Here is a 26,483-nt window from a genome sequence, read left to right as displayed (position 1 = left end):
CGGAGCAGTAGGACCTCTGTATGACTTCCACTGAGAGAAAAAAAAAACATTGTTACGTCAGCGACGAGTGATGTGGAAGTGACACATATGCAGCATCGACTTGTCATTGTGCTGTTTGTGCTCGTGCGCCGACTCCCACGCAGGATATCTGCTGACATTCTCCCCTTTCCTTATGCCGAAAACAAACTCTTGGCAAGGTCTCAACACAGGACTTGGAGCGCATGTGTCATCCTCTCTTCAGCAGTCGTACCGAATCATGTTCTCTTCAATTACAGGAACCTATGCATTTGTGCAACGTGTGTACATGTGTTTGACGCAGCAGTGCCACCTCTCGTAAATAACCTGTAACTGCCATTCAGTGCTTGTGCTTTAACAAAAACCCTCTTCATCCGATGTGTATTTGTGTTCTAATGACTCCCAAGCCGTTCTAGGTTAGCAAAGCCGCCAGGTCTCCTCGCCATAATGATGTGATGGTTCTCCCCAGTCCCACTTCTCAGTGAACCAGCCAGCCTTTAATCTTCACTGTTTCTTTCTTTCTATTGCTCAGTGGGAACTCTGACCCGGGTGACCATTTTTCTTAAATTAAATAACCAAGAAAAGTCAGATTATATGTAGAAATAGAGCAATTATAGAGATTCTACCAGAGTCATTATTGTTATCTGTATTATAAATATTATAGAAGAGAGTTTAGATGACGTTATTGTTGAATACCTGTTTGAAAACAGCGTGGGGGGACTTTATTATTTTTCTTCTTTATTTACATGGTTTTATCAACATGTTTTTTAAAGTACAACAGAAAATATTTAAAGCGAAAAGATTTGAGTGAGCTTTTTTTTTCCACCATGCTGGCAGTTACTGAAATAATATTGTAACTTAAGGCCTTTTACAGACAATATCATGACGTTGCATTAACAAGGCCTTCTCAGGGGTGACAGGTTGAGCAAATGTTAACATGACCATCCATTCAGGGTATCCCTCCATAGCTCCAGAGGGCAGGAAACACTGTACACATGGATGGGATGATGAGAAATAAAATGAGCAAATACATTTCTGTACATTATAAGTAAAGTGGGTTGGATTTGGGGAAATAAAGCTTTTTCAAACTTGTGAAAATCTCTTTAATTATTTGGAAATTAACTTTTGTGTATCTATGTTTTTTTGTTGTTTTTGTTTTGGGTTTTTTTTCCATGTGTAAAAGGTTTTGCAGGAAACACAAAAGAAATATGTGAAAAGGATTTATGGGCAATGACATACTGTGTGTGAAGAAGAAAAAAGGGCCATTGAGGTCCCCTTCAACTCCAAAGTCTGCAACGTGATTATGAAATCAACTGGAATGGGAAATGTATCTTCAGGTTCTTGGAGTGATCTTCTAGAGTGCATCAATATCACACTGCTTATTCTTTAAGATTGTCCATCTGTTTTGAGCACGCCGCTAAACCGTTGATCTCGCGGTGGTTCGTTATTGTGTTGAATGTTAGCAGGTGTGTTTTACCAGGCTGGTGGTGCTCCAAGTAAATTACAAAAATGCTTTTGACAGTGTAGCTGCAATCTGTATCAAGTCTTATCCCTGCTTTGGTTGAACCCTACAAAATCTTGCAGAGAAACTGTTACCATGAATCAGTGGTCTTCAGACCTTACATGAAGATTAGTATGTTTTATGCACACTCTTCCAAACTGTGCAAGCCAGTAGGTTGCAGGAAAAAGGGAGGTTGTGAGTTTTTCAGGCTTGAGTGCAATGATGAATGTGTTTCCAATAGACAGTTTTGCAGTGCTTTATGTAGTCAAAAACACAGCTTAGAATAGTCAGCATTTGGCTTTAAAGACTGATCAGCGCGAAATGAAAAGTAAATAATTTACAAATATGCTGGATTTTAATAGCTATGTGTTCCGGGAGGAATACAATTTGCAACTTTTCAGGCTGTGTACACAAGACTTGATGAATACTTCTGTGCAGCACAGTTACAAGTGATGGTGGAGGTCTTGAAAACTGCATTTATAGAGAAATTATTCTATTTCAGTGAGGAAACGTCATTGTTCAGCTGATGATCTGGAAAGCAGCAACAAAACATCTGCAGTATGGCCCAATTAAAGTAAAAGTGCAAAGGAGGTTTTCATAACGTGAATCAATCCAGTGGGTTTTCTTAATCTTGACTTGAAATGGGCAAAATTGGCAACAAATTTTACAACACATTTTAAATTTCTTAAAGATATGGAGAGAAATAGTAGCTTTTAACTCCTACACAGTCAGTCTGGCTAGAACATAAAAAAACTTAAATTATTTATGAAGTTATCAGAGTTTATTCATACACATATGCTTGTATCATGCCACCTATAGCTTTCAATATCCAGGCTGTTCCTGGTGCTACGAGTGACAGCTGCAGACATCCTATACACCCAGTAAATGGGAACATGTTGAAACCACTATTATACTGAATGATTGGAAGAATGATACACCTAAATCATGAGAGGATGATTTTCTCTTTCTTTTTTCTTGTAAGTCTGCAACATCTAACCTTCTTATTGCACTCCAGATGGTTGTTGCAGTGCATTGAACAAAAACTGCAGAAAGATTTGAGAGTGATCAGTAGATCATTGAAGAAGCTCAGTGAGCTCACCTTTGTTTTGAGCTGGTCTTGATAAATAATTAGTTACTTAAATACATTAATTTCCGAAATGTGAGAGTTTGCTTGAAACAGAGTTCTTGAAGTGTAACAGTGACAATGTGTTTTCAGGACAAATAATTTATCTCAAATCTTCAGCATTAGGTTGACAACTGTTGCCAAAATCATGGCTTGGAAGAGTAGACTATAAAGGTGGTGTTGGCATTTAGGCTGAATGTGTTCACTGTTGTGTGGAATTGCCTCTGCGACGGTGAAACTTGGGCCAGTGCAGAGGCTTTGAGGGTTAAAGTCAGCTTTTTTTCCCCCAACATATAAAAAGTGTGGTTCCTCAGCCTTTTATCCAGAGACATGCTGCTGCTGCTGCTGCTGCTGCTGCTGCTGCTGCTGCTGCTGCTGCTGCTGCTGCTGCTGCTGCTGCTGCAGAGTATTTCAGATTGCGACACCAGTGCGCCGCCTTTTTGAACTGTGAATGTGACTAGCAACTAGAAATTTGTCTTTCGTGTTTGTGCTGTCAAACAGAGAAAGAAGAGTCATAAATCATGTAGGCGAGTGACAAATCTATCCTTTTCACAGTGTATTTTTTAACAAATGGTGTTGTGGATTTTTTTCCATCCTTTATTCTACTCAGTAGAGCCTTTGCTGCCATTCTCAGAAAAGAATTGACCAGGAAAACAAGACAACTTGTAAGCCTCTCTTTGTACTATTATTATACTCTACAATGATTCATTCACTGAATCATTTTAAGGGAAGGAACATAGGTGCAGAGGCTTGCTTCTTATCATTAAAAAGAACATGAGTGAAACAAGTGCTGGTACCCTCTAGGGAAACTAAAGTGAGTGTGCATAATGCAATTTCAGAAATGTTCCACTTGAGGTTTTCTCATTATCGTGCATTAATCTCTCAACATGCCCCATGTGGATCTATCAGATCATTTCCTCTGATGAAATGTCTATAATTTTGTCTGGCATCATTTTTCCTAAGCTAATTTATCGGATCAGTTTATTCATGGGGCCAGACTTACACAACTAAGTGCATGTTTCGGTGTTGTGCTGAAACTGCGTATTAGCGAGCACAGACAGCAGCATTTCCAGTTGTCACTGATTTACTAAAACAGCAGGAGAATCATTTTTCTGATGTTACTGAAAAGTTTTTCGCTCGTGCATATTGCAGATTTGCATTTTATTAGCGCCGCATCAAATGCTTGAGTGAAGGACAGATATGGTTTTAAATTAATATGTTTTAAAGTAATTAATTACGATTATGAAAAAGCATATGAAATACAGAATCCATTTGTTCCTAAATATTTACAAGCACTAAGCCTCAAGAACTTCTATTCGTCTGAACTGTTTCACATCACTACAGCCTCCATACATGGGCTGTGGTCATACATGGGGTGTGGTTAAAAATTTTTAACACTGAATTTTTATTTCTTTAATTTCTTATATTAGAAGAAATTACTAGAAAAAGGTCATTCCTAACTGTTCCTATAACGGGTAGGAATTAGTTTGGAGACTATTATTGTTTTTATTATCATGAAGAACAATAATTGTTACATCAGCATGTACATTACGTTATAGAAATCCATGTCTCACAAAGCTATCCATTAAAATCCATAAATATTATCTTTAACGTGATGACAGTTGTCTAATGTTTTGACTAAAAAAAACATTTCAGGAAGCGTTGACAAAGGAAAGTCAATTCCTGGTTGACACCACGAGAGGGCACTATATACCAAGGATTTGATTCTCCTCTTTTTAGTGTTTACATGAGAGTAACTTTTCTGTAAAAATCACACATTAATTAAAATTATTTAAAAATAATAAATAAAACTAAATGTGCCATATTCCGTAAGCAGTGACCGAACAGAGTTCTCTAAAGTTAGGCAATTACAAATTACAATGACAGTTTTGGTTTTTTATTTAGAAAGAACTAAAAGAAAACGTGAGCTAGTAGCTCAGTCGCAGGCATTTGACTGGAGGTCAACAGGTTCCCCTTTCAAATTCTTCTAAAATGTTTGATTGAATTAAAAGGATTGTTTTGTAAAATGACTCAAGACATTGGTTTTGAATTGGTGCTGTATAAATAAATTGAATTGAACTGAATGGATGGATGGAAACACACACGGTTTGAGCAATTTCCTCTCTGTATGTTATTTTTGATTAAGCTTGTGCTAAATGAGACAATTTGAACAAAACCAGCCCAACCACAGCAGCGTCAACATCCCTGTCCGACACTGAGAGGAATTTAATTTGCTTACAAAACATGCAAGCAGACACAAACTGTCGATATTTGAAAAGTGTGACCATACAAAAGCTTAAATATGTTGAATGTGGAATAGTGTCAACAGACATGGCACAAACACTTATATATGTTCAGCATATCTCTGCCGTTTTGATAAAGCAAACATCAAAAGCACATCTGATCTGATATAATGATATAGTGTTAATAAATGACTCACACCTCAGGAATAACATATCATACACAACAGTGACTTAAATGGTCAAAGTGCTGATATTTCACTTCATTGTGCGCCATCTGTTTTTGCATGGAGCCACCAGAAAAGTAACACCTGAGCCAGCAGCGCCTATCCTCCACAAAGACTTTGCAAGGAATGTCAATCATTGGGCAACACAAAACAAGCACAATGTAACAAAGATCCACATCGACAAACCACCATTGATTATTCAGAATATGTCAATGCAATCCTTTCAGTCATTATTTCTTTCAGAAAAAATGAAATTCAGCATGTTTGTAAAGCAGTCATAAGGTAACGTGAACATGGTTGCATTTTTGATTTCATTTGTGTGTTCATTCAGTGTATATAAAATCAAAGCAGTAATGTGCAACTTGTTTTTTGTGGATAAAAATGCTGATTGTAAGCAGTTTAAGACACCTGGGTCCAAAGCACACAGTCTGTGGTCCAAACATGATTTGATTCAGTAACATTGACATAATATCAACATGGTGATCCTTTTCCTTGGTGGTTTGAGATAAATATTTTTCAATGTCATGATTAAAGTAGCATTTCAGCAGAACAGCACCAACTGGATAGAAATATCTGTACAATCATTGCGCCTTTTCTCTTGTGATAGCCTCTCCACATTTTTAAAACTTTTACTAAAACAGAATTCCCTTTACCATTCCCTTTTGAACTCCTCGTTTAAGCCAGGCGAGCAGAGCAGGTAGCTTAGCTGTCCGTTGAGCCACTGCCCTTGTTCTTATTGCGACTTAGAGGAAAGGTGGGCTTGCTCTGCGGCTGGGTCATCTTGCTGGCCAGGTGGACAAAGGGATCGATGAGCGTGCGCCGGTCCACCACCGACACCTCCCACAGACGCACCTTCTCGTTTTTCGCCCAGTTCTGCGCATTGTTAGCATCAATTCTCCTCTCGTCCAGCTTGTCCAGCTTGTTGCCCAGCACGATGATGGTGACCTGTGGGTCAGGATTAATGGATTAGCAATCACAGACCACTGTGCGCTTCATTAAGTGGTGCCTGATGTGAATTGAATAATAATGGAGGTAAATGCTTTGAAAAGTAATCATTAACAAACCCCGTCTCAGAAAAATCAATGTCTGTGGACATTGTGCATTATTATGGCTAACACACTCTACTGAGAATGTTTTATTAAGCTGCTAGAAAAACGTAATTGGACACAATTTGACAAAAGCATTCCTGAATAAATCCCTTCAGTTGTTACCTCTTTCTTGTCTCTGTGGCGATCAATATCTTTCTTGAGTGCCTCCATTCGCTTAAAGGACTCTTTGCTGTCGATGCTGTAGACGAGCACAAACCCATCGGCAAAAGTGTAGTAATGGCGAGGAAGCTCCATTCCATCACGGAGTCCACGTGTATCATAGAAGCGCACCTGCTCCCGTGTGCCACGGTCAGTTTCAATGGAACCAATGTAAATATCTTCGAGGGTTTCCATGGGGTCTGAACCTAAAAATTGAGAGCGTTAACGCCATATTTTTTTTATTACGTTGGTTAAAATGAGGAGTGGTTTTAACAGTAAATCTCCAAATGGTGACAGATTTGGATCACAGAAATGTGTCCTCAAATTACAAATGGCTGATGACGTACCTGCAACATGATTGGCATACAGTAGTTGCTCCAACACCGCTGTTTTACCAACTCCAGCCTGGCCACACACAACTACTTTGCAGCTTTTTCCCATGATGACTTCTCAATTTTCAGTCACAAAATCTGTTGACGAAAGAGACAAATACAATTAAGTCAATAAAAACAGTGGATCTCATATGTTCATGTTCTAAATCACAAAATAACAGCAGAAAAAAACATTATTTCTGGTATTTCTTTTCTTTTCTGTTTTTTTTTTCAATAAAATTTCTTAACTGGATGTAAAGACTTTGAAAAAACTTTGAAAAGTTAATTTACTCACATGCTATTTCCCATGATATGTTATTACTTAAGCAAATGTCAAGACACAGAGATAAATTATTTAAAAGAATAAGTTTGGCTCGGCACACACTGGAGATTTCGTAACCAAGTAGGACAATTTGAATTTCTGCTTTCTAATACAATCAATGGTTACTGAGACATTTATTTTTTTCCTAAGGACACCTTAAAGGTATTTTTTTTTTCTGTCAACATTTGGTCATTTAACTTGACAGGTTAGTTGCTGAGTCATGTGACTGGTAAAAATAAGGGAGGGAAATCATTTAGCTAAATGGAAAGCTTTGTTTGTGCTGTTTGAGGCGTTTCAACCTAAAGAACCAACTCTTTCCGGTCAGTAATACATTTTTATTCAATGTTTTACATTTTTGCTTGTCCAGTTAATGAACAAATAAGTTATCTCATGTGGAAACAATAGTTTGACAGCCAAAGTTATTGCATAAACAATTTTAGCTCATTAGTTTTGTAAAGTATTTTTTGTAAAGTAACTTAATGAGCTAGCAAGTTATGGAAATCTAATATCAATCACGTTTTGATGAAAGTAACTGGAGTTAACGAAAAAAAATATGTTGGCTAGGGTTGATTTCAGAAATAGCTTAGCATTAGCATGAATACAACATATATACGGAACCACATCAACAGAAAGTACGAAGCTGATGTAAGTATGACCTGACTTGTGCAACAAAAATATGCTAACAAAAACGCATACGCTCTTATCGATTCGTGCCTATCGATATCTATTGGTATCTTATTGATTTGGACTTACTGACGGTCCGTTTTCCTTAGGTAACGGATCACTTCCTGTTTACAGTGTACGTAACGACGACCGCAGTCTAAGACCCCGCCCACCCTCATTGACGGCAAAATGGCGACGGAGAATTGTGATGCTGTGAACATGGACCCTGACATCGAACTGCTTAGTGACGAGGAGATAGAAAGGTGGGAGAAATACGTGACTTGTTGTCAGTGGCAGAAATAGAAACACAACTAAGTCTTTTACAGTTACGCGCCATCAACTTATCTTGTCATTTGTGTTTGAGTGAGGTGTTTTGATGGCTAACTAGCGCTCTGCAGCTAACTGTTAAGCTACATTATGGTAGCTTGTTTGGTCTTCCTCCACTCCAACTCTCGTGACTACTTTGCATGATCTATAGAGCGGTCAGTACTCGTGTAGAGCAAAAGCTAATGCTGCTGTGAGCTCTGTTTCTCCATCATTATCATGTTTTTTTTTTCTAGAATAGTCTGTTCAGTGGCACCATTCATTTTCTGCGTGGCTGTGATGTAAAGCATGAAAGGCTTCCAAATAAAGTAATGGCAGTTGTACAGAGCATGGTGTCATATGTTCCTGGCTCTGCTCTCCCCTGCCCGCTATACAAAATAGCAACCTCTTCTCCAGGAATAGACATTTCTGCTCTGCTATCTGGGCTCTTCGTATGTTTAGCTAACTCAGGCCAGAAGTTCTCTAATGTATTTACATTGTCAGCCACATATTTTAGATTCCTGATTTGGAGAAGTAAATGTTGCTCAGTCAGACTGGATGGAGGACATCTATTTTAAAGTTTTGCCACAAATTTCTCAAATAGACTAAGGTCCAGACATAAATGAGTATGTTCTAAACTAATACTTTCCATTATTTCTCTAACTGTAGCTACGAATTGATATAAACTGGACAGGCATTCCAAGACTTAGGTATGCCCCAGCCCTAAAACAGCTGAAACTTCTGCATTACTTCCTTGTATATAATCTTCCAGCAGTGGCCTGGTATTGAAGAGTTCATGTGATCCAAGTTGTTCTTTTGTAGCTGTTTTTACGATTCAGTATGCTGTACTGGAAGGTGAACCTTCACCCCAGCCTCATTTCTTTTTCAGTCTATGATTGATTTCTTCCAGGATAGTCCAGTATTTAACTCCCATGTATTTTCCCAAACAGCTTTGCTGGTCAAAAAACATCCTCACAGCATTTTACACCATGTTGATGGTGTGCTCAGGTAGATGTGTAGTTTTAGTTGTCCTTGTATAGCATTTTGAATGTAGACCAAAACATTATATTTTGGTCTCATCTGGGCATAACACCTTCTTCCACATGTTTGCTGTCCCCCATATTGGTTGTGGGGAAACTGCAAAAGAGACGTCTTGTGGCTACTATTTAACAGTGGTATTCTCGCCGATCTTTCATAAGATAAGACAAATTTATGGAGAGCACGACTAACGGTTATCTTATCACTTGGTCCTTTCTTCCTGAGATGTGGATCTCTGCAGCTCCTCCAGAGTCGCAGTGCTTCTCTGATTAACTCTTTCCTTGTGTGGCCTGTTTGTTTAAGTAGATGACTAAGTTTTGTTTGATGTGGAGTTGGAAATTGCTTCTTTCAAGCTTCAGGCATTTTTCACAACTTCATCCCTAGGCTGTTTGTTGTATTCTTCAGTTTTTATTATGGGGTTTATTCATTAATCTTGAACAGAATCTTTGATTATCTTTGAACAGACCTTTGGATCCTACAGACTGATAGTCAGTGACTGACTAGACTGACTGACTTCATAAATGCTATCTCAAAACGAAGTCGTTTTGGCTTAGTGCAAGTTAAATGTAAATAAAGGTTAAGACACCCCCTACATTTTCTAATTTCTCTTTTATGTTTTTTTTTTTTTCTTTGACCAATTCTACCCACAGGGATGCAGAGGCATACAAGGAGCAAGGCAATGTTTTTTACATCAAGAAGGACTACACAGAGGCATTCAATTATTACACCAAGGCTATTGGTAAATTCATAATAAACTGTTCTAGACTCTGTTTTATTCAGTCATCAGTGGTGTGTTTTTTTTAGAAATGAGAAACGTATTGATTGATTTTTCAGATATGTCTCCAAAAAATGCAAGCTACTACGGAAACCGGGCGGCCACGCTAATGATGCTGTGCCGGTACAGGGAGGCTTTGGAGGATTCCCAGCAAGCAGTGCGACTAGACAACAGCTTTATGAAAGTAAGCTGGGCAAAATGAGACTACTGTGAAATTATTTCAGTTGCATAAAACCTTAAAAAATTGTATTTTGTTGTAAATGTGAACTCTGCATATTTCCTTTTGTACTGGTATTGCAATGCATTTAACCACTTAAATAATAAGTTCCTGTATTTGCATACATCAACGATGTATAATTTAACACAGAATGCCTTTCATATAATTTTCGGAGACCTTATGTTTTTTTAGACAGTTAACTTTGCCTCTCCTGTTTGCAGGGACATCTGCGAGAGGGTAAGTGCCACCTCTCACTTGGAAATGCTATGGCAGCCAGCCGCTGTTTCCAGAAAGTTCTGGAACTGGAGCCAGATAACAGCCAAGCCCAGCAGGAGGTGAGCACATCCTCAGTTTTAGAGTTTCACCTAAAAACTTTAATATGATTATCTACCAGTAAAACATTCTGATCAGACCAGATGTGTAATATATATATATATATATATATATATATATATATATATATATATATATATATATATATATGTATAAACGATCAAGTGGAGCTGGTTCTCACTTAGCAATCATTGAGTTAAAGTCAAGTTATTTTCTGAAGTAGCCCTGCTCATGTCAGACTGGTTTTACAAGCACTGATGAAGGCACAGAAAGTGACTGGTTATTTTGTTGCTAATGCAAGTTTTCCACATTGTTACTTAAGGCTAAGAATCATATTTTGCAGCTAAAGAATGCAGAGTCCATCCTTGAATATGAGAGAATGGCAGAGATTGGATTTGAAAAGAGAGACTTCAGAATGGTAAGCTTCTTACTGGATTATTTTTAGTCCTCTGTGAAAAGTTTTCCAAAAGATTCATTACACACACAGTGATATATTTTTCTTCTGTTTATGTTGATTATCACAATTTACAGCAAATGAAAATCTTTTTTTTTCTTATATTGCATAAGGCCAATTAAAAAGACATTTCGAAAGTAAAGCACAGTGATGCCACAACCATTAAAGCAGGTATTGGTAGGTGACAAGTCCTGCTGGGCAAATCAGCATTTCCTTAAAGCTTGTCAGCAGAAGGAAAGCAGGAAGTTCTCTAAACGTTTCTGGGAGACGACTATTCTGACGTTTGACGTTCACAAAGACTAATATATAATTTTGTGTGTAATTAATGTAGTTAGTGAATTTCACTGAGATGCATGTTTACAGAAGCTCTCAGGATAAACCAAAGAATGGAAATGCTGTGTGTTTTCTTTTAGGTTGTGTTTTGTATGGACCGTGCCTTGGAGAGTGCGTCAGCTTGTCACAAGTTCAAGATTTTGAAGGCAGAATGTTTAGCCTTACTGGGACGATACCCAGAAGCTCAGTCTGTCGCCAGGTGAGAGATAAGAAAAAGATTAGATTTTTGTGATTTTTTTAAAATATCTGTTTAGGGAGTTACTGTAACAACATGGAAAATCTAGATTTTCTTTCTTTCTTGCTATATTTCCTTCTGTTTCTTCACAGTGACATACTCCGAATAGACTCCACCAACGCTGACGCTCTTTACGTGCGCGGTCTCTGTCTGTATTATGAGGACTGCATTGATAAGGCTGTTCAGTTCTTCGTCCAGGCCCTGCGTATGGCTCCTGACCACGACAAGGCCCGACTCGCATGTAGAGTGAGTAACTAAGCAGAAGATTTCTATCCGTCAGTATTCATTTTCTGTTTTAATAAAGAAATTTAGCTATACAAGTGAACATTTTTTTAACCTATTTAGAGTTTAATTTTACCATCTTTGTGTCTTTTATGGCTAATTTGTGGTCTTGTCTTTCCAGAATGCCAAAGCGTTAAAAGCCAAGAAAGAAGAAGGGAACAAGGCGTTCAAGGAGGGCAACTTTGAGGCAGCGTATGATTTGTACTCAGAGGCCCTAACAATAGACCCAAACAACATCAAGACTAATGCCAAACTGTACTGCAACAGAGCCACAGTTGGATCTAAGGTCAGCAACACCTGGACAATCGTCAAAAAATTCAGCGCCTTTAAAAATGTTTATACTCCTCTAATGTTTTCACTTGTTCTATCGCTATGGCCACAAACATTAAATCTTTTATGTCATAATTGTAAAATGAAATCTGATGTTACAAAAAGTTTTATATAGCCTCGGCTATAGTATAATGTATAATAATCAGATTCAGACAATTTTTCAGATTTGTATTTGTAAAAAAAATAAATAAATAAAAAATAAAATAAAACTTTGCATCCTGTATGCTGTAATGTGATAAAATGTGAAAAGCTTAAGACATTATGATTGTTTCTGTAAGTCTATGATCCTAATTCACACTCAGGTTCTTTTTCTGTTTAGTATTCATGCCATATTCTATCAATTTGCACATTAACTAGACTTGAGTCATGAGCTTATTATCAGGCTCTGCATTATTCTTTCTTTTTCTTCTTCAGCTGAAGAAACTAGAACAAGCCATTGAAGACTGCACAAAGGCCATTAAGCTGGATGAGACCTACATCAAGGCCTATTTAAGGAGAGCACAGTGGTATGTCCTCAACTTTTAACTTCGTCATGATCAGAGGCACATGCTATATATTGCATTTAAAATTTCTGACCTCATTACAAACTCGATGGTCAGTATGGTATTGAGTCTGACAGCTTATTGCTTTATGTGGGTAAACAAGTAAGATTTTGTTTCAGCTACATGGACACAGAGCAGTATGAAGAGGGAGTGAGGGATTATGAGAAGGTGTACCAGACAGAAAAGACAAAAGGTAAGATTCTAAATTTACAACAGATTATTTGCTTGTTTTATAATATAATAAATAAAATCAATATGTTTTTTTTTATTTTGTAGAACATAAACATCTCCTCAAAACGGCTCAACTGGAGTTAAAGAAAAGCAAGCGGAAAGATTACTACAAGATACTCGGAGTGGATAAGAACGCCACAGAAGAGGAGATCAAAAAAGCGTACCGCAAACGTGCACTTTTACATCACCCAGGTTCTTAAAGCTAAAAAACCTTTCAGGTGCAGAATACACATGTATATGACAATGACGTCTCTATTTTGTTTCTTTCAGACCGGCATAGCAGTGCTAGTACTGAGGTGCAGAAAGAAGAGGAGAAAAAGTTTAAGGAAGTGGGCGAGGCTTTCAGCGTGCTTTCAGACGCAAAGAAAAAGGCTCGCTATGACAGCGGGCAGGACCTGGAGGATGACGGCATGAACATGGGAGGTCAGTATGGAGGGAGTTAACAGGGAGTGAATCTGTTAAATAGATGAACAGATTGAAATGAGAAGACTTAAAGTGATGCTGTTGTTGATTGCTTTTGTCTTTTTTCTTCCAGACTTTGATGCCAACAACATTTTCAAGGCATTCTTTGGAGGACCAGGGGGTTTTAGCTTTGAAGGTAATTGAAGAAAATCTTTTCTCCTGGCGTAAAATGTGCTGTTTGCATATAAAAAAGATTTTTATACTAAGTGCAAATTTGTTTCTGGTTGCTTATCAGCGTCTGGACCAGGAAACTTCTTCTTCCAGTTTGGTTAATTGGAGGTGGTGTCTGCATTAACAGTAACAACATCAGGACTTTTCTACAATGTCGACCCCACTACCCACCATCTGTATTTAATGACTGACTATAAGTCAGATTATTCCTGTCTATGCCATTGGCTGAATGAATGCAACCCAGTGACCACACGCAGTGAATTATTTGCAGCAAGGACACCAAGGTGACTCCGATCGATTATTCCTACTGGGTTTTTTTTTTTTTTTTCTTCCAGAATAAAACAAACTCAAAAATCAGTAACGGCTACCAACAACAATCCAAATAATCTGTGGAGCTTTGACGGAGAAATTGTGCAGTAATTGTGTCAGAGCTTGAAATGTCATCCTGGGAGAAAATGTTGAGATGCAATATTACATCTAGCAAGCGGTTATTTTTGCCCACTTTTCTGCTGAGGGAGTATTCTCTGCATGAAATGTGGTAACTTGATCAATGTTTTCTGAGGAAAATCACTGAGCAAGCCCCATCTCCCGCTCGTTCCAAAGAACATGACAGCAGGCTGCTACAAATTCACATTAAAACCCACTTTCTCGTCGCTTTGTAGGCTATGAGGCGGCAGATGATCTTTTTTTTTTATTTTTTTGAAGCAGAAAACAGATGGAGGTCTTGACCTACACAAATGGCATGGCCAAAGCACACTAGAGAGATGACAGTGAGGTCAGTAGTGGCAGCTTTGTTGCTGGCTGAGTCATGGGTTTTATGTTTGGTGTTGCCATTCTGAGCTTGCTGCATTGTACATTTTACTGGAATGTAAAGTGTTAATTTGTGATGTTAAAGTTTTTCAGTTTTTTTTTTATTTTCATATCTATATTTATTGTAAATTTGCTGTCAAACTGTCAGTATGAGATGAAGACACTTCTGTTTGAAAAAAGGAAACGTATGGAGCCTTTCTGCGGGAAGATAATTGATTTGCTAGGTTTGCATGAAGTCTGCTTAAATGGCTTATTCTGCCTTTGTTATTGGAGTTTGATTCAAGCCATCTAGTTTTGCTCAAAGCAAGATGTAATATTAAATTGCAAATGTTTTATTCTTGTCTTAGACAGTCGGACTCTGTGAAATATTTGAAACCTGGCAAATTTTTGTTTCTTCCTAATTTGAAAAAAGAAGTCTCTCCTCATCTTTGCCCTCTGGAAACCAGCCTTTCTTTACCTCTCGAAAGGTATCAGCTGTATCAATAAAGTTGACCTTCTCTTAGTTTCCCCGATATTGTTTTCTTCTTTGTTTTCTCATGGTTGTTAAATGAACAGGTCAGTGAATGCTATAATTATTAAGGTTGGTGTAGCAGTAAATAGGAAAAAGGCCACAAGGGGGCGCCCTCTTCCCTACTCTTGTTTGTGGTTGCTAGGATACATTTTCTTTTAACTTTCCGTTTGTTGACGCCTTTAAACCAGTAAAGGCGTCAAAATGGCAACCAAAAAAAAGCACTACACCGAAGAGGAAATTTTAAGGAGTAAAACTTCTGCTTTAAAGGCTGACGGTGAGTGGAAGTATCGTAAAAGAAATTATAGACAAGCTCTCAACAGCTTTACTGCGGTAAGTGGAATATCGAGTCTGCTAATGCTAACTTTTAAAAAGTGTTTGAAAAATAACCTAGTTTGTGTGTGTGTTCAGGCCATTGAGCTAAGTCCCAAGGAGAAGAAATGCTATGTGTCTCGATCCAAGTGTTACATTCAGTTGGGCCAGTTTAAAAATGCTCTCATAGATGCTGAAGCGTCACTCGTCGAGGACCCATTTTTTCCTGAGGTAAACTTTTCCTATAATAATCAAACATGACGGGCGTTTTATGTATTTTTGTTCAACTTTGAAGCCTTCTTTAACCGGATGATGTTTCTTCTCTCTCTTTTTCAGGGAGTGTACCAAAAAGCAGAGGCTTTATATTACATAGGTGAATTTGAATTTGCCCTGGTTTTTTACCGCAGAGGACTAAAGCTTCGTCATCAAATGGTAGAGTGGAGGCTTGGGATCCATAAAGCAGAGGAGGCATTAATCGGCTCCGTTGGCAGTGAGTCGTGACTGTTTACCTTCGTTTCTCATTAAATATTAATTTTACTAAAATTATAAACGTCTTGAATGTCTCTCTACTATACTGCAGGTCGATCCTTTATCAAACCGGAAGTTATGGGAGACCTGTCGTATCTTGAAGAAGAGATTGCCGTAAGGGTTTTTATTGTTTGGCATGTTGTCCTTATCCTAACATCCAGTGTCAGGATGTTAGGATAAGTCATACCTTATTTGGTATGACTTTAGTGACATTAGCCTCAATAGAAAAACCTACAACTTATGTGAGTGTAATCAGTTCATCATAGTAGGATGTGCACAATACATCTGGCCTTTACTGCATCTTTGGTATGTAACACATTCTCATACCTTGTCATTTCCAAATGATTCCTGGAGACCTTCTGCATTGTGCAAAATGAAATGACCGGTTCAGTGTTGTTTTGAGAAAGCCTTAACTCCCCACATGCATGAATGGAAAAAATTACACTGTCATTTGTCACTAAAATCTTAATATCTAGGGTTCCAAGCCCATGGGAACGGATGGCGAATGTAAAGCATGGCTGTTCACCTGCTCCCAGCGGAGCAACACATGAACTACTGTGCAAAAGTTGTTTGTCTGGAATATTTTTCACCAGAGAGCCATGAAAATTGCATTAGCCAAAACCAATCTCACCCCCTATGATCGACTCTGAGCCAAATGAAATCTAGCACAATATATGTTAATTTTGTAGCTACACAAGTAGGTACAAAATTAAATTGCCCATAATTTTGAAACCATAAAAAAATTCCACAATTTCCTTTGTGCCGCCATCTACAAACACAATATTGACAATGTTTAGCTAGTTTTTTCAACAACTAGCTAGATATTGACCAACTAGTTTTTTTGACATCCACCTCCAGGATGTAACAACTTGCAAATCTCTATCTTCCAGACCCTAATATCTATCTTCCATAATCCTTTGACAATCCAAATTAAATTGCTCACACTAAATGCTAAACTAGAACTTGAAGAAACTATCTTTAGTTATAATGGGTTCCTCGCCCGACCTGGCTAGGAACCTTGAAGTCGGGCAAGGAACCCATTTAACTGATTGCTGTTCTAGTTTCCAGTTAATTCTGTTGCAAACACATGACTCTCGACACTATTTTCTTATTTTCTAGTGTCTAATTTGTCCAACACCCTTCTCTATACTAATAGAAGTCAGTACTCTTAGATATGAACGGTGTGAGACTTTTGAATATCTGTGCTTAAACTGATTTCCTACTTTTCTGTTTTTCAATAAATTGCTGGTAAAGAGGAAGCAGCCCATTGCTGTTGTTCAAAATCTGACAAAAAAAGATAGGACTCCAGTGCCCATGAAGAATGAGAGGACCACCAGACTACTACTGGGAGGGTTTTACCAACACAAGGGATTTCTAGAGAAGCTTCTGAAAGATGAAGGTGCAAATCTGCCCATCTACTGTCATTTGCATTTGTCTATTTGTTATTTTATGTAGAAGTCAGTCCTTTGTTGGCCCACACGTAGTGCTTTCATCCACTTTTATATTTTCTTCTAATTGAATTTCATTTATGTTTCATCTTTTAACGACATTCTTTTAAAGTTGTTGTACAATCCTACTCAGATTTGATTAAGGGAGTGACGAAGAATGGAGAACGAGTGGAAGACCTCATTAAGAACTGCATCACGTCTCTAAATCACTGCGCTGACTTCTGGAGCCAAGAGAAACCGATTTCCCTCAAAGAATTGAGTCGTCAGCCCAAACCGCCCAAACCAAGCTTAATCACTCGGAAGGCTCAGTATCTCACAAGGATCTTTGATGAGATATCTCGTTGTAGGACATACTTCTGGTTCAACCTGTAGCTCATCACTGTGTTTCTTTTTTGTATGTGTGTAAAATTATTTTGGTTTTCATCTGTCATTGCAGGTCTGGCTGCAGGGAATGCAAAATGCAGTCTAAGGAAGACAGAGGACGTAATCAAGACAGTTCAAGGATTGTCAGATAAAGAATGCCTTATTAAAGATGAGATGATGTGCTTTCTGCATAGTTGTTTGGGACATGCTTTTTCTGACATGGGAGACCTTGATAAAGCAATGGAGCATCATGAGGATGACCTGAACTTGGCTAGACAGTGGTGAGAAGCTGAAGAACCAAACAATTTGAGTTAACACAGCTTTTTTTTTTTTTTTGAAAGAGTCCACTTGTTTATTCATCTTTCTTATAAACAGCAATATTCCAGAAGCAATATCCAGGGCTCTGGCCAACATAGGTAGCATCTATGCAGAAACTAAACAGTTTGAAAAAGCCATAGAGTTGTAAGTAAAGAACACACTATACACTGTGTTTCTAAAAACATCTTAATTCAGTTTCTTCTGAATTTCTTTTTGTCATGATTCAGCTGGAAAGAGAGGATTCCTTATGTTCAAGAAGGTTTGGAGAATACCTGGATGCTGCATGAAATGGGCTGTTGTTATCTAGAGCTCAATTATCCAGAAAATGCCAGAGACTGTGGTCTACGTTCTATTGCTGTGGCTGAGGAAATGTTTGACGACATGTGGCAGTTGAGAGCCAGCGTTTTGGTTGGACAGTGTGAATGTAATTACTTTTTTTGTTAAACATTTAGAAAATTTGGGAGTGGTTTCCAAATTTGAGGACTTCTTTTTTGTTTTTTAAACTAATAAAAAGCGCTAATGCTGTCAGTTTAATCCTTGCATGATGGTTTAAAGCGATGTCACATTGTGTTTTTTTTTTCTTTTTTTTCTGCTGTTTTAGTGAAACTGGGAAACTTTGAATCATCTGTATCTTTCTTTGAGAAAGCTTTGAGCCTTGCTGAACTTGAGAATGATGACATGGCACTGAGTGCTATCCAAAAGGTTTCTTTTGTCATCTTATGCTTTCCATCTTAATTTTAAAATTCTTAATTTAAAGGCATTTTTTGATCTCTGACCAGACAACTGTTTTCCTTTTAGGCACTTGATAGAGCAAAGGAACAGCTGCAAAAACAGCAACAATCCTCACAAAATGAGAAAAAGGAAGAGGAGGAGGATGAAGAGAAGAAGGAGGAGGAGAAGGAGAAACCCGAGTGAATATAAGAATGAGGAAAGTGTGGTGATTATCGAACTGTTCTGGTCATGTTGGGAACAAAGGGTTCACAATCCCATCATCAATAATAAAGCTTCATAAAGCACTGTACACAGTGAGGATATCAGACTGAACACTGAGCATCATTCCTGATTAAGAAGTGCTTAAAGGTTAAATTGACCCCCTCCTCATTTAGATTTATAGGGATGTGCTCCTTACATTAATTTCTTTTTGTGTAATATCTCTGTAAAGTATTGGAGATTGTTGTCTAAATAGAAATGTCTGGGAGACAGATCCTGTTCTTTTCATCATTTGTATTTTAAGTGACTTGGTTTGTTCTAGGTTTCCTTTTTGTTCCATGAACATTAGCAAAAGAGAAAAAAAAGGTTTCAAGTATATTTTTCCCTTTATCTCCATTTTTGGTCTTAAGTAGATAGAGCCAGGCAAAATGATCCACTGCTTGTGCCAGTTTTCCCCTCTGCTTTGAGATATGAATGGTGTAATTTACATAAATTAGAATAGAAATGCTTCTTATTGTCTCTCACTAGGGGAATTCAGTTGTACTGGCATCAAAGTGACAGGGAAACGTATATCAAATTAATAATGGTAGCCTGATTCTATGATATGTACAAACTGAGTGAACTCATTAAAGAACTTTACAAACTGTAATCTGTACATTTGTGCAACAATGACGGACTACTAACAAGAATATGGAAAAGTGTGCAAATAATTGTAGGAATATTTGTAGGATCTTACAGCTGCTGGGAGGAAGGATCTGTGATAAAAACTTATTTATTTTTGCAAAATAAATAAGAGTTTATTTGTGAGTTTATTGATTTATAAGAGTCTGTTGACTTGTGTGACATAGGCATAAGAAACAAAGAGATGGTACACAACAACAAAAAATATAAACTTATAAAAAACCTGCACAACATGTTTCCACAAAAACGACTGGTAGCACAGTGCACTGACAGAAGTATAGACATTACACACTAAGTTGAAACACTTACTTCACTTTTTTGTTCACGCTGTGTTACACAACCAAATCTAAAGACAGAGACCAATACAGAAACTGCCTTGTATGTATCCAGAATAACTGTCCTTTGTGTCAACGAGATGGTCTTATAAAGAGAGCTGTATTTTACATCTTTAGCTTTGCATATGAGATAACAGTATTTATATTACTGAGAACTTCTGCATAAATGACTGAGAGTACTTCAGATTAGCAGAAACAGTGTATAAGATGCACAAGAATGCACATTAATTTTAAAATATCTCAAAATAAAAATCGTTTGTGATTTGTTTTATTCTGATGGAATTTCTTTTTAAACACATTTTGAGATGATATAAGTTAGGGTTATAATGAAGACAAGCTAAAACCAAATACTCAACTAAAACTAAAAGAGAGCTACGAAGGATAGTATTTTGTTCTGATTGACCTAGTTCTAAAGAGCTACTTGATTCAGTAATTTAGTCCAAAAGAGGAAACTCTTGCAGGTTCATTACACACAGTATTTTTATTTACCTATTCCGAATTTGAATTCTGCATACAGAAATGCTGACCCACTGAAAGGCATTTCCATGTACTGTACAGTCTGTGTAGTCTTGGCTAGAGCTTGTTTTGCATGAATTACTGCATCGATATTGTCTCAGCCTCTCCACAAAGCAGGTCAACAAAAAGGACACATTTACCATTTCCTGGTACGTGGCTGCCCAAAGTCAGAACTTTGAAAAACACAGTGGACCAAAAGCAGCAAATTATATGATTCCCAAATCACCACTGATTGTGGAAACTTCCTACAGCACCTCAAGCCATGTGTGCCTCACCACTCTTTTTCCGGGGTTGGGGACTCAATTTTCCCTGTGATTATGCAAGGTGTACCATTTCTGTATTAAAACTCTTTTTTAAAAAAAAAAAAAGTTTTTGTTATTATTTTATTTTGTGAATTATATTTTATTAGTAATCACTTTAAAAAAACAATGTGTGGTGAAGTTATATTTTTCTTGTATTACCGAAATACACAACATGTTCATTAAATTATATTTTATACTGCGGATTAAACTAACCACAGTAAAATTATCATGGTTGGATAAGTTCACTGTTCTTCCGGTCCAGAGGGGCGTGGTCAAGGACACGCCCATTTGCGCGTTCCCGGGAGTTTCCGTTTCTTTCTCTTTTTTTTTCAGCCCCCCTTGAAAAGACGAGCGGTTTCGTGTCAGGGTCCAACGCTGCCGTGTCATTCTGCTCAGAAGGGGGAAACGCGTGGTCAGCAGTACAGTTGGCTCCACTGCAGCGTTTCTGGTAAGCTGACATGTTAGCTAAATATCCGCAGTTTATATTTAAAAAAAAAAAAAAAAAAAAAGCCACTTCTTTTCTTCTTTTTTTTTTTACTGTAGAAATGTTTAGATATAACAGTTTGACTTATTGTCGGTTTACTGTTAAATCTGTTAAAATATGGTGCTGGTGGTGTTGCAGGCAGATTAATTAAGAGGTGGGTGGCGGGGGGTTAAACTGTTTTTGTCTGGCGTGCTAATGTGAGAGTGCACGCCACTCCCCGTCTGCCTGACCAAAACGTGTTCCTTAATGCTTTTTAGTCCACAATCTACCAGTTTTAACTCTTAAAATAAGCATTTAACTTCCTTTTGATGCCGTCTTCGACATTTGATATTAAAAACAACAATGCTTTATGCTCAAACCGATGTGTGGTTTTGATTGCAGTTTAAACAAAAGGGTAACTTTAGCCATTTCTGCTACTCTACCGAAAAAGAGAAAAACTACATGCATAGTTCTGCATTTGTCTTTAGAGCTCATGTCTTCAATTTTGGGGGAAAAACTGGTTATTGACGTTAGGCAATTGCTTTGTTACATGCACTTCAGTTTAACTCTTCCTCTTTCTGGTTGCTTCAATACAGTTTACCATATACTTTCCATTGGCGTCGTAAAGCTAAACTCAGCTAAAGCTATCCAGTTTTTTTTTTTTTTTTTATTAGTACCCCGTTTCTTTAATTAGCCATTGTCTGTTTGCTCGCAAGGTTTCAGGCAGCCTACGTTTCTGTACCAACTCTTGAGTACAGTCATTGTTTTTTTCTCTGAACCGTTTAACTAAGGACTTACTGACTTGCATAAATGTAAATATAAATTTGAATAACTAACTTTTTGCTTTCACTTCTTCTGCATGCAAAACTGAACCGAAAAAGGCCACACTAAAGCAAAACTTAGCTTTGAGGTTGTATTAGAGTGTGTAGGAAATATTATTCTACATAATTGCACTGTCTCTAAAGATTTGAATTTTAAAAGCTATTTATCTTTATTACTTCACTTTTTAAAACACTGGTACTGAGTAACTTCCTGTTTGACCAGAGTATGGGCTTACAGAACTAACATAACCATATTCAGTTACTTTGTCATTCAGGTCGTTTCCTTGAATATTCCTACATGAATTAATTTAATTTCCAAATGTTCTGTAAACCTAAATGCTTTGATTTTATTTATGTCTTTAAGGTACCTCGTTGTGTGCAAAATTGGACTTTAAACCAATCATGGATACAGACAAAAAAGAGGTTTTAGATGTGCCAGCAACTCAAAATCAAGAGGACACAGTAATGGAACAAGAGGCAAAACTAGAAGCAATGGTGCAACCCACAGAGCCTGAGAATCCACCAGCTGCTGTGGAAGAAGTTGACCAGCCGGTGGTGAAAAGCCAAGAAACAGAAAAGCCAGTTGTGGTAGAAAATGTGATGCAGGAAAATAAAGAAAGCGACACGAAAAAACCAGAAGAGGAGTCGGTGCCCTGCGCAGCAGCACCAGTAGAATCAGCCGAGTCATCAGTAAAGGTCTCTGACCCAGCTGCAGCTTTAGAACAGCATCCTGTGCCAGAGAATATTGCAGAGCCTGTACAAGTCCATATGGCAGAGACCACCCCTGAACCAGAGCCAGAGAAACCAGCAGAAACTCTACCACAAGAGAAGACTGTACCCGAACCAGCCGTGAAGAAACCAGCAGATACTGTACCCGAACCGGCAGATACTGTACCTGAACCAGCCGTGAAGAAACCGGCAGATACTGTACCTGAACCAGCTGTGAAGAAACCAGCAGATACTGTACCCGAACCAGCCGTGAAGAAGCCAGTTGAAACCCAGCCAACCAGCAAAGAAGAGGCAGAACCAGAACAAGTGAAGACGGAGGATAAAATGCCCACTGGAGTGGAGACAAAGATGGAAAAAGAAGTAGTTACGGGAACGGTTGTGGTGACTGAAGCTTCAGCTGAGAAGTTGGCAGAACCAGCAGCAATGGAGAAGGTGCCATTGGGTGAAAGTGGGGAACCTGCCCCGACTCAGAAAGAAGTCAAGTCTGAATCTGTTATTCCTGAGGAACCGACAGTAGAAGCTGAAGCTGTTAAATCTGTGCAGAAAGAACCAGAACTTCAAAAGGAGGAAGATCCTGTTCCTGCTCCCAACTCGCTTTCTTTTGCCCTCCTGGAACATGAGGAAACGAAAGATGTACTACGAATTTCTCGCACGCTTATTGTCCTCAGGGGCCTTCCTGGAAGTGGCAAAAGCTTCTTGGCACGAGCTATAGCAGACGCTTACAAAGACCAGTGTACCGTCTTCTGTGCTGATGACCACAACATAAAGCCTGAAAATCCCTCTGCTGAAGGGTACAAAGCTCTGGATGATGCTGTAGTGGCTCGTTGCTGTGATGGGACGGCGTCCTCTGTGCTGATCGTGGTGGATGATACCAACCACACCCATGATCGGCTTGCCCGCCTGGGAGAGATTGCAGAGGAACACAATCTTGTCGCCATCTTCTTGGAGCCGCAAACCGAATGGAGCAGAGACTTAAGTCAGCTGAAAAAGAAGACTGGCCGTGGACTAGAGGAGGCCCACCTGGATACAATGAAGGGTCCACTCAATGAAACATCCCTTCCTCTTTATTTCGGCTGGTTTCTTTTCTCTTCAGTACAGGACAAGGTTGGGTGCACAGCAATGGACTTCTTGAAAACATTGGACACCCTGGAAGGCTTCAAAAAACACATTACTGACTGTGAGTGTCAGTAAAACTGGCTTTAAGATGATTATTTTTGATTTGAAATAAATTGTTTTTTTTCTTAATTTCAGTCACAGGACAAGCTGAGAAGGAGGTGGATCTGGAGCAGTACTTTGAGACCAAGGGAATCCTCCACTGCACTACAAAGTTCTGTGACTATGGGAAAGCAGATGGTGCAAGCGAGTATGCAAAGAATCCAGTAAGAAACAACTTTTAACTCCATATAACTGAGAGAAATATCTGTGTTTGGCATTAATCTTGTGCTATTTTCCTTGTGAATGCTCCAGGTGATTAAGAAGTCCTACAGTTCTGTGTTCGAGCTGTCGCTGACTGCTCTCTTTGTCACCCCTCGCACCGTTGGTGCCAGAGTGTCCCTCACCGATGAGCAGCTCAAGCTTTGGCCAGCGGATACAGAAAAGGAGTCGGAGGCAGATGTTCCCGGTTCTGCGTCTCTGCCTGTCGGAAGCCGTGCCCACGTTACGCTGGGTTGTGCGAAGGATGTGGAGCCTGTTCAGACGGGCTTAGATCTGCTCCAAATCCTAACCCTGCCTCAAGGCGAGGTGGTCGAAGAGATGAAGCTCGGCTCGCTGCAATATTACGGTGAAGGAAGGTGGATGCTCAGCCTCAGAGAGCCAATCTGTGCTGCGACTTGCTTCTCCAGCTTCTACGGATGCAAGGAGCAGGAGGAGCAGCAGTCACCTAAAAAAGAACCAGAAAAGAAAAAGACGAAGAAGTGTGCTATTCTGTAGATGGAAACGGCTGTGTGTCAGGGGTGTGGTTGGTGAATTAAAACTAAGGCTTACTTTGTGAAAGATTGGTTTTTGTTTGTGCAGCATTTAGGGCTTCAGTTGTAGCATCTCTAAATCCACAAACGATGTGCCTTTTTAATGTTGATTTGCACCACAACCCAAGATGCCTTAGACAGAGTTAGGCACGTTATTGGTTCAGTATTTTTTTTCCATCATGCTGTCCTGTTAGCTGCAGTTTCTCCTAGGATAGCCTCCTTCCACAGCATCACAGTGTATTTTCAAAACCTAGGCTTTCTTCTGCATACTCCAATGTTCACACTAGATACTCTGATTGCATGCATCACAGGTTTGTTTTCCATAAATTACTGGATTAATGTGCTAAACATAGCTCTGTTTCCTTTGCCATAGCTTCATAATTCTACAGTATGTGTGTTTGTGCAGCTTAGGAAGTAATGGTGATTAGCTTCTGGACCAAAGTTGCATATTAAGTGTTAGATTCAATGTCAGTTGTAGAGATTCTTCCTTGTAAATCTCTGGCCTGTGCTTAGCTTCAGAGGGAGAATGCTGATGAACTTGGCTTTTTTTTTTTTTCAGCAGTTTGCATTTGTTGCTTATGAAATGCTGTGCGTCTGCCAACGTTTTGCAATCTTTTCTACTGCGCAATCCTCTTTGAAGAGTACTTCCATGTCCTGCTTTTTGGCTTGTAGGCTGTAACTGTAATTTTCCTGAAGTTCTACTTTGTGTAGCTCTTATGAATCACTATTTTTGCACTTGTTTTGTACACTCAATAAAGAGAAACATGCTTTGCTGTAACAGTCTGGGTGCAGTTAATAGATTTTTATGCCTCACACACTGGACAATTTTACCTGCAGATGAAAATTTACTTCATGCTCTTGCAGTTGGAAGAATAAGCCAGCAGATGGCACAAATAAACCGCGGAAAAGCAGCTAGAAGGATTTTTGTTCGAGAAGCTTATACAGTATGAAAGTATTTTGAGTAAATATGGGCACATGAAAACAACTGGCTTCTTCAGGCCTTTTTATTTTTGTATGAGTCCTTCAGTTTTACCTGTGATGATGCAAGTGCTTAGGTCAATTCTAGGCCAAGGATTTGTCCTATGGTTATTGGCTTCAGACTGCAATTGCGAAAATAGTAAACGCTTGTGTATGGAGGTAGTGATGTGGCAAAGAAGACCAATAAAACCGAGCAGGGTTTATTTTTTTATTTTCATTTTTTTCGTACGTTATCTTCATGTACTCTAACCTGATATTTATGTATTTTTCTACAGAAGTAATTTGACATTTTGAAGATTGATAAAATTTTGTCCATTACTGTAACTTTAATGAAAGAACCAACATCGTAAAGGAAAGTCAAACCTTTGAATTATTTCAAAATGTTAAATAATTTGATTAATTTGTAAAAGCCAGCATTAGACTTCAGTGCAATACATTGAGTATAATTATTTAGAGAAAATGTGCATGTAAAATATGCATTTCCATCTAAAAAATAAATCTCAATTTTACATCGGAAAGTTTTAAAAAATAACTCGTTAATGGGATGCAGTGATATATTTTAGGTGGTTCTAATGGTTATGCAGACAGCTAATGAGTCCTAAATTTCAATTTCTCTGAAAATTAAGCCATATAAGGCCATTTTAAAAGATAAAATTTTTTATGTAATATTGCTATGACCTGTTCAGCCTACCGTTATCAGCCTCCATAAAGACAAGCAAATTCTGAAAAAGGTGCATAGGAACGAATCTCGGCTGCTTGAGGTCCACTATAAAATTTCCACAGGAATTGTATGGGGAGCTGTGTCGGGATATTTTTAGTTTTTATTAAATACGAGCCAAAATTAGTCTGAATTTAAATGCTTGAAATGTGTCTCTTTGTGTAAGGAATTCATTTCCAATAAGTTTCACGTTTTGAACAGAATTACTGAAATTAGAGAAGTTTTCGATAATATTCCAGTTTATTGAAAGACACAAGCTATCCGTTTCGCAATCAAACAATACAAATGTATTGAATTCTAAGATAAAAATGAAACAAGTGCTTTTATACCTCTTGGTTTTCACG

The 26,483-nt window shown here is 38.3% G+C and overlaps 4 protein-coding genes across 4 annotated transcripts; 3 read left to right on the top strand and 1 right to left on the bottom strand.

The window, feature by feature from the left end:
• Window positions 1-4,834: 4,834 nt before the first annotated feature.
• On the bottom strand, window positions 4,835-7,878 carry nkiras2 (NFKB inhibitor interacting Ras like 2). The gene is made up of 4 exons (XM_005796694.2): window positions 7,800-7,878; window positions 6,701-6,823; window positions 6,318-6,559; window positions 4,835-6,051 (listed from the first exon to the last, which is right to left on the bottom strand). The coding sequence occupies exons 2-4, from the start codon at window positions 6,792-6,794 to the stop codon at window positions 5,809-5,811; spliced, it is 579 nt and encodes a 192-aa protein (XP_005796751.1). The 5' UTR covers window positions 6,795-6,823; window positions 7,800-7,878; the 3' UTR covers window positions 4,835-5,808.
• On the top strand, window positions 7,854-14,737 carry dnajc7 (DnaJ heat shock protein family (Hsp40) member C7). Its single transcript, XM_005796693.2, has 14 exons — window positions 7,854-7,972; window positions 9,701-9,789; window positions 9,885-10,009; window positions 10,264-10,377; window positions 10,719-10,793; window positions 11,243-11,361; window positions 11,490-11,643; window positions 11,801-11,965; window positions 12,424-12,515; window positions 12,671-12,744; window positions 12,828-12,974; window positions 13,053-13,205; window positions 13,318-13,380; window positions 13,480-14,737. Exons 1-14 carry the CDS (start codon window positions 7,899-7,901, stop codon window positions 13,515-13,517), a joined length of 1,482 nt encoding a protein of 493 aa, XP_005796750.1. The 5' UTR covers window positions 7,854-7,898; the 3' UTR covers window positions 13,518-14,737.
• Window positions 14,738-14,892: 155 nt separating this feature from the next.
• ttc25 (tetratricopeptide repeat domain 25) lies at window positions 14,893-19,281 on the top strand. Its single transcript, XM_005796769.3, has 11 exons — window positions 14,893-15,066; window positions 15,145-15,276; window positions 15,382-15,535; window positions 15,626-15,687; window positions 16,828-16,972; window positions 17,155-17,364; window positions 17,458-17,665; window positions 17,760-17,846; window positions 17,930-18,126; window positions 18,304-18,404; window positions 18,501-19,281. Exons 1-11 carry the CDS (start codon window positions 14,938-14,940, stop codon window positions 18,615-18,617), a joined length of 1,542 nt encoding a protein of 513 aa, XP_005796826.2. The 5' UTR covers window positions 14,893-14,937; the 3' UTR covers window positions 18,618-19,281.
• A 1,499-nt stretch (window positions 19,282-20,780) lies between these two features.
• cnp (2',3'-cyclic nucleotide 3' phosphodiesterase) lies at window positions 20,781-25,221 on the top strand. Its single transcript, XM_005796768.3, has 4 exons — window positions 20,781-20,914; window positions 22,115-23,656; window positions 23,731-23,858; window positions 23,947-25,221. Exons 2-4 carry the CDS (start codon window positions 22,153-22,155, stop codon window positions 24,406-24,408), a joined length of 2,094 nt encoding a protein of 697 aa, XP_005796825.1. The 5' UTR covers window positions 20,781-20,914; window positions 22,115-22,152; the 3' UTR covers window positions 24,409-25,221.
• The last annotated feature ends 1,262 nt before the right edge of the window (window positions 25,222-26,483 follow it).

This window comes from Xiphophorus maculatus, chromosome 16 (assembly GCF_002775205.1).
Source record: "Xiphophorus maculatus strain JP 163 A chromosome 16, X_maculatus-5.0-male, whole genome shotgun sequence".
NCBI classification, from domain to species: domain Eukaryota; kingdom Metazoa; phylum Chordata; class Actinopteri; order Cyprinodontiformes; family Poeciliidae; genus Xiphophorus; species Xiphophorus maculatus.
Note: the sequence above shows the minus strand (reverse complement) of the source record. Positions and strands in the feature narration are given on the sequence as shown.